Source organism: Lampris incognitus, chromosome 3 (genome assembly GCF_029633865.1).
Source record: "Lampris incognitus isolate fLamInc1 chromosome 3, fLamInc1.hap2, whole genome shotgun sequence".
NCBI classification, from domain to species: domain Eukaryota; kingdom Metazoa; phylum Chordata; class Actinopteri; order Lampriformes; family Lampridae; genus Lampris; species Lampris incognitus.
This window is the reverse complement of record NC_079213.1, coordinates 56,820,530-56,827,499: the sequence shown is the minus strand read 5'-3', so window position 1 is coordinate 56,827,499 and position 6,970 is coordinate 56,820,530. Positions and strand designations below refer to the sequence as shown.

Sequence of the window (6,970 nt, the reverse complement as noted above, 5' to 3'; positions counted from 1 at the left end):
GGGTCCTGTTAAATAACGGCTTGAGTCCGGAACCGCATATCTGATGTGTTGTGATGTGTTGTTCATGCAGCAAAATCGAGCACAAGTCTTTCTTATCACGGCAGGCTTATGAGACGATGTCCTGGGGGGGGGGGGGGGGCGCTGTTATGTCGACGCTGTGTGTGTGAGTGTGTGTGTGTGTGTGTGTGTGTGTGAGAGTGTGTGTGTGTGAGAGTGTGTGTGAGTTTGTATGAGTGTGTGTGTGAGTGTGTGTGTGTGTGAGAGAGAGTGTGTGTGTGTGTGTGTGTGTGTGTGAGAGTGTGTGTGAGTTTGTATGTGTGTGTGTGTGTGTGTGTGTGTGAGTGTGTGTGTGAGTGTGTGTGTGTGAGAGTGTGTGTGAGTTTGTATGAGTGTGTGTGTGTGTGAGTGTGTGTGTGAGTGTGTGGGTGTGTGAGTGAGTGTGTGTGTGTGAGAGTGTGTGTGTGAGTGTGTGTGTGTGAGAGTGTGCGTGTGTGTGTGAGTGTGTGTGTGTGTGTGTTTGTGTGTGTGTGTGAGTGTGTGTGGGGGGGATGGGGGGTGGGAGGGGGACTCAAGTCGGCAGGTTGGCTGGCGTGTTGTGTTATCCGTGTGTATAATTCAGTCTCTCGCCATTACAGGTATGTGATGTACTGCTTATTGGCTCCTTGCTTGTGCTCTAACACACCTTACTTTAAACCATTCTTTGCTTCGACTGAGCAGCATAATCATGGTTGGGGGCGTCCGGATAGTGTAGCGGTCTATTCCGTTGCCTATCAATACGGGGATCTCAGGTTCGAATCCTCCTGTTACCTCCGGCTTGTCGGGCCCCCTGCAGACAGAATTGGCCGTGTCTGCGGATGGGAAGTGTAACCAGGTTAAAATTAATGTTTTTATTTTATTTTGTTTGAGTATGAAATATCACCAAATCCTGTCTGTGTGCTGTTATTTGTGTTTACTACATTTTATTTTATGTCATTATTTACTTTTATGTATGTTTTCCAACGACCGTCATATACGTGTACTGTCGCTTTAAGAGAGAGGTCTTGTGGGTACACGGAAGAGGGAACGCGGGAGAGGCCATTTTTGTTTTGTGGGAGGAGTCTCAAGCAGCAATCGAGCCGAGCCACACGTGTTTCTTACCGTGGGACAGTTTTGCTGGTTGAGGAGAACGTAACCTTGAGTATCCCTGTAAGAAGATACTGCAAGCTGTGGGATAAAATACTTGTTTATCCTTTCTTACATCGGAGTCCCGTGGACGGTTTCTCCTTCCAACGCACACGAGTGGAGTCCGGGCAGTGGTTGAACTTCGACCCCCACGTCCGTAAGAAACACCGCTCCCGCTGGAGGACTGGACGGTTGTCGAAGGGTTTGAATCCAAAATAAATGGCAAGGTGGGCCAAATAGAGTCCTGTGTGTCCCCGCTCCTTCCTTGATCATGATGATGATGATGAGAGACTGAGGGCCCCCCACAACACCTGGGGCCCCACACAACTAGAACACAACGCAGAGCTACTGATGAGAGTGACGGGCATGCAGCAGGCTGACCAGCATAGAACAGCATAGGACTGCCCCCGTTACAGAAGCTAGATGTGGGTATGTGTCCTGGTCGCTGCGCTAGCGCCTCCTCTGGTCGGTCGGGGCACCTGTTCAGGGCGGAGGGGAAATTGGGGGGAATAGCGCGATCTCCCGCGCACTGCGTCCCCCTGGCGAAACTCCTCACTGTCAGGTGAAAAGAAGCGGCTGGTGACTCCACATGTATGGGAGGAGGCATGTGGCAGTCTGCAGCCCTCCCCGGATCAGCAGAGGGGGTGGAGCAGAGACCGGGACGGCTCGGGAAACGGTGTAAAAAAGCATAATCATGTTTAGTTTGGAGAAGAAGAAGAAAAGTGACAGTAGGGCATCTGGTTGACTTCTCTGACCAACCCAGAGAAATCCTCTGAGACCCAGGCTGTCCGGCTGCAAACGAATGTCTGGAGAATGTCTGGAGAAGGTCTGGAGAATGTCCGGAGAATGTCTGGAGAAGGTATGGGGGATGTCTGGAGAAGGTCTGGAGAATATCTGGAGGATGTCTGGAAAAGGTCTGGAGAAGGTCTGGGGGATGTCCGGAGGATGTCTGGAGAAGGTCTGGAGAAGGTCTGGGGGATGTCTGGAGAAGGTCTGGAGAATGTCTCTCCCAAAGAATGCTGTCATGGCAATTTTCTAATTCCACTCTGACATTAAATGAGGAGCGAGACATAAATCTCTGACAGTATTGTCACATTTTAATATGCCCAGATACTGAAGTGAGCGCCCATCAGTATAGAGTCTGTGTGTTCTTCTCCTCCTTATCTCGTCTTCCAGCTCTCATCGCTTGAAGGTCGTGTCTCCATTTCTGCCTCAGCTAACAGCTCATAGGCCTTTATTTGTTCACCTGGACCTTTGTTCTGCCACATGTGAACTTTTATCTAAGCAACACTGATCAAAATGTCCATTTTGAAGCCCCACCCTACTTTGCCTCTGATTGGCTCTAACCCTACGAAACTCCGCCTCTGATTGGCTCTAACCCTACCAAACTCCGCCTCTGATTGGCTCTAACCCTACAAAAACTCGCATGCTCGTTACTGTCATTCATGGTCGCACTGGTTTCTCTTCCTTCCTCCGCTCTCTGTGTTCGAACGAGGGTGGGGCTCAGCCCCTCCACACACACACACACACACACACACACACAAACACACACACACCACTGCTCTCAAAAAAAGACTGGATCGAGCAACTGGCGATATTAGTCCATGGGCCAGAGCCCAAAATTTCCTATTTCGGTACACTCAAGGTGGCAAAACTTACTTATAATTTTTGAAAGGATCCATGTCTGTAGATGATATTTTGGTATGATAACCATTCCTGAGTGGCAGCTGTATCACAGTTATCAGCTCATGAAGTTAACCACCCCCTAAAGTAAATTGCATTTTAGACGCTGGTGCGTATCCTGGTTTAGCCTCATGGTCAGGACATTTTTCAATGTTCTATAATATTGTCTTTGGTATCATTTTAAAGGGTACCTTCTTAGCTTTCATTCAAGCCCTGTTGTGGATATTTCTCACAAATATAGAGGTCACTTGAGCTCTTCAACCCGTCAATAACACACATCTTTCTGCAATGTTCGCCTAAACTATATACTTTCTTTTAGCCCTGTGGCATCTAGGAATATCAGGGACACAAAACACAAAAACTGGAATACTCACAGGACTGTAAAGACTCAGGAAATGTATAATATACCCATACTATTTCATTGTGTGAGGTGATTGTGAACCTTAAATTAGAAGGGCATTATTACTAAGAAACTAACTAGACCAAAGCCAGTTAGTCCATGGGTCAGACCAGATATCGATATCACCCAAGGTGACACAACTTCACTGGTGCCATTTTATTTGGTACACTAACAGAAGTAAAATAATACATGATAACCTTTCCAAATGAGCAGCTATTTCATTTTTCTTTCAGGAAACCTGTTTCTGTGCCTCTCACGATTGTGTATTTGCCCAGATTTTTACAAATATAGCATTTCAACACCCCTGGTACCGATTAGCCTAGCTTAAACTCTGGGACAGTTCTTAGTTGGCCAACAACCAAGGATAACCAGTACTGTGTACTTCCATTCATTGTGCTAAGCTAGGCTAACGTGCAGCCAGATAGCTTTCTACTAAACACATATAGAGGAAACTGGTATCTATCTTCTTGTCTCACTCTGGAGAAGATTGTAAGCTAATTTCCCATAATGTTAGCATGTTCTTTTAATGTATATGTTAATATGATTAGTTAAAGTGGCTACGAGGAACTTTCATCTTGTGTTGATTTTAGCGGCCTCATGTGGACAAAATACAGCTGTTGCATAGCAACTAGGTAATGTATCTATTTGTGGCTATGTAAGATAAATAATGGTAATATGACGCTGGTGAAGCAAAGTAAACTTTGTTTTAGTAGTGTTCATACACCTAAGTTACATGTATTTGTTTGTATGTGGCAGGTGAAAACTGACTGAATATGGCCACTGGTGAACAAGCAAGTTTTTACCCAATACCAAAGCGCCCACGGGTGGAGTGCATTATCCACTGTTCTGATGATACAGATAAGCTGGTTTCACTACAAAGTGTCGACTCATGGAGAACTCTGCTCAGGGCAGCTCAGATACGAAATCATGCACCAGTTTTGAAACTGGCAAAAGACATTCCTGAGGGACAGATTCCAGCAATCTACTACCACAGAAAGTGTCGCAGTATCTTCACTATGAAGCAAATTCTTGATGGCCTCCTTGCAAAAGAAAAGAAAAGTTGTGTCTCTGCTGAAGAGAAACAATCTAAGAGAGTAGCTCGACATGCTCCAAGTACATCTAGGACTTATGATGCAGAGTGTATATTTTGTCAGAAAAACAGCAAATATTCCAAGAGACAGAATACGAGAGAAGTACTGGTGCAGTGTCGAGAACTGCGAGCTGATGCAAAGATCAGGAGTGCAGCCACAAAGAAAAGGGACAGCAGAATCCTTGCCATTGTGAGTAGAGACCTTGTAGCAGCTGAAGGGCACTACCACAGGTCATGCTATAGACTTTACACCGAAGAAGAGGTTTCCAAAGGAGAGGTTGCCAGCAATGAAGATGATGATGCTGCAGCCCAGTATGAAGCTGCTGTGAATAAGGCATACAATGAGCTGTTCCTCTTCATCAGGATGGAGCTTTTTGGCAATCCTCAAGTGATGACAATGACTGATCTCTCTTCTAGACTGGTAGCTTCAATGAACTCCCAAGGCATTGCCCAAGTCAAGGAATCAACCAAGAAGCACATAAGGCGAAACCTGGAGAGTGAGTTTGCTGGAGCCCTGCAGATATTCCCTGATGAGAAAGGAAAATTCCTCCTCTATCCCGATAACTTGTCCATGAGGGAACTTGCCAAAGAAAATCAGTCTCTCAAAAGGGAGCTGCAGACCCTGAAAAGTGTCCGTGCACAAGATGTTATAGCCAAAGCAGCCATCAAATTGAGAGCAGACATTAAAAGTCAAGATGTTCCTCAAACCTGGCCGCCTGAAGTCAAACCAGAAGCAGAATGTCCTACCATTCCAGAGTCGCTCATTATCTTCCTGTACTCTCTACTCACAGGCTCAAATGATCCTGATCATGCATCCCAGAGAGTGCAGTGCCTTCTGCAGTCATTTGGCCATGACATAGTATATGCAGTGACATGTGGAAATACCAAGCCTTCCAAGCACATTGTTCTGCCATTCAGTGTCAAATCGTTGACAGGAAATGTAGAGCTGATAAACATCCTCAACCGACTTGGTCACAGTGTGTCCTATTCACAGATGGAAGAGATCAACACTGCCCTGTGTCTCCAGAAACTCTCATCATCAGGGAGTGGCATTGCCCTTCCAGCTAACATCCATCCTGGCATATTCACAACTTTAGCCTGGGACAATATCGACCGTCTTGAAGAAACTGTCAGTGGTGAGGGAACATCTCACAGAGTCAATGGGATTGCTGTGCAAGCAAAGCCAGTCAACCCACTTCCTGTCCAACCCATGCCCACTGTTCCCAAAACAAAGAAGAGAAGCATTGATGGACCCCCACCAATGTTACCAACTTACAATGCTGGACAACGGGTAGGGCCCCCACAAAGCAAAAAGTCAGATGCCGATACTGCAGCCAATACTAAGCTTGCCAGAGAGAAAAACCTTCTTTGGGTCCTAGCACGCATGTCACAACAAGAAGAACAGTCAGTCAGCAGCTGGACAGGCTTCAACATCCTGACTCGAGGAGAGATGACGGTCATCCCCGACAATATAGGCTATCTGCCTACCATCAATGCTCCAGCGACACAAATGTCTACTGTCAACGAGGTGCTTAACCAGTCACTGAGCATCATGCAGTGCTTAGGCCTGAGGAAGATTGTCTGTGTCTTTGACCAAGCCCTGTATGCGAAGGCTGTCGAGATCACATGGAAAAACCATGACAAGTTCCATGATATCATCGTTAGGCTTGGGTATTCCACACCATCTGCACACTGCTGGCAATAATAGGAAAGCGTTTCCAAGATGCTGGACTCAAAGACCTCTGCATTGAGTCTGGCATGATTGCAGAAGGCTCAATTGCTGGTGTTATGGATGGCCGCAAGTACAACAGGGCAGTGCGACTACACAAGCTCCTGTATGAGGCTCTCATGCGACTGACCTTGAATGGTTTCCTGTCCTGGTTGGAAGAAACTCACAGGAATGACATGGTTCACCTGAATGAGACACTGAAGACCATTGACAGCCTTGGGAAAGAAGTCTCACAACCTGCTTTGAAGGAGGTCCTCGAGAACAGCTCTTGTACACGCATCATGGATCTATTTGAAGTCTACCGTGAGTTCCTTAGAGGTGGAAACGGCAGCCTCTCGAACTTCTGGATGTCCTATTTGGACATGGTTGAAATCTTGTTGGGGCTCATCCGAGCATCCAGAGAGGGAGACTGGATGCTACACTTGGCTAGCATTCGAGCAATGATCCCATGGTGCTTTGCTTATGACAGGATGAATTATGCACGCTACCTCCCCTACTACTACGCCCAGATGTCTGAGCTGCCCATCACACACCCAGATGTGTACACAGAATTCATGGAAGGAGGCTTCTCAGTCCAACTGAGCTCCACCAATCCCTTTGGCCGAATCCCTGTTGACCAAGCTATAGAAGAAACGGTGAACAAAGACACCCAAACAGCTGGAGGGACAAAGGGATTCAGCTTGAAGCCAGGAGCTGTGACCAAATATTATCTCACAGCTGAGTATAGAAGCATGTACCTCAGACAGCTGAGAGACCTGACAGGTCAAGGCAGGTGCAAATGGTCTCATCCAGATCTACAGAGTCCAAGGATCAAGAGAGATGAAGCAGATGTCCAGTCTCTCATGGACCTTATGGAGAATAACTGGCTCAATCCTATGTCCCCTGATGAGATTGATTTGGTTAGCCT

At 46.7% G+C, this 6,970-nt stretch overlaps 1 protein-coding gene across 1 annotated transcript in view; it reads left to right on the top strand.

Annotated features, from left to right (window-relative positions):
• The first annotated feature begins 1,963 nt into the window (after positions 1-1,963).
• Positions 1,964-6,970, top strand: part of LOC130109765 (desmoglein-2.1-like) — a 75,946-nt gene continuing 70,939 nt past the window's right edge. Inside the window, exon 1 of the mRNA XM_056276747.1 lies at positions 1,964-2,130. Within this exon, the coding sequence (XP_056132722.1) occupies positions 1,964-2,130 (167 nt within the window). The remainder of the gene's footprint in view (positions 2,131-6,970) is intronic.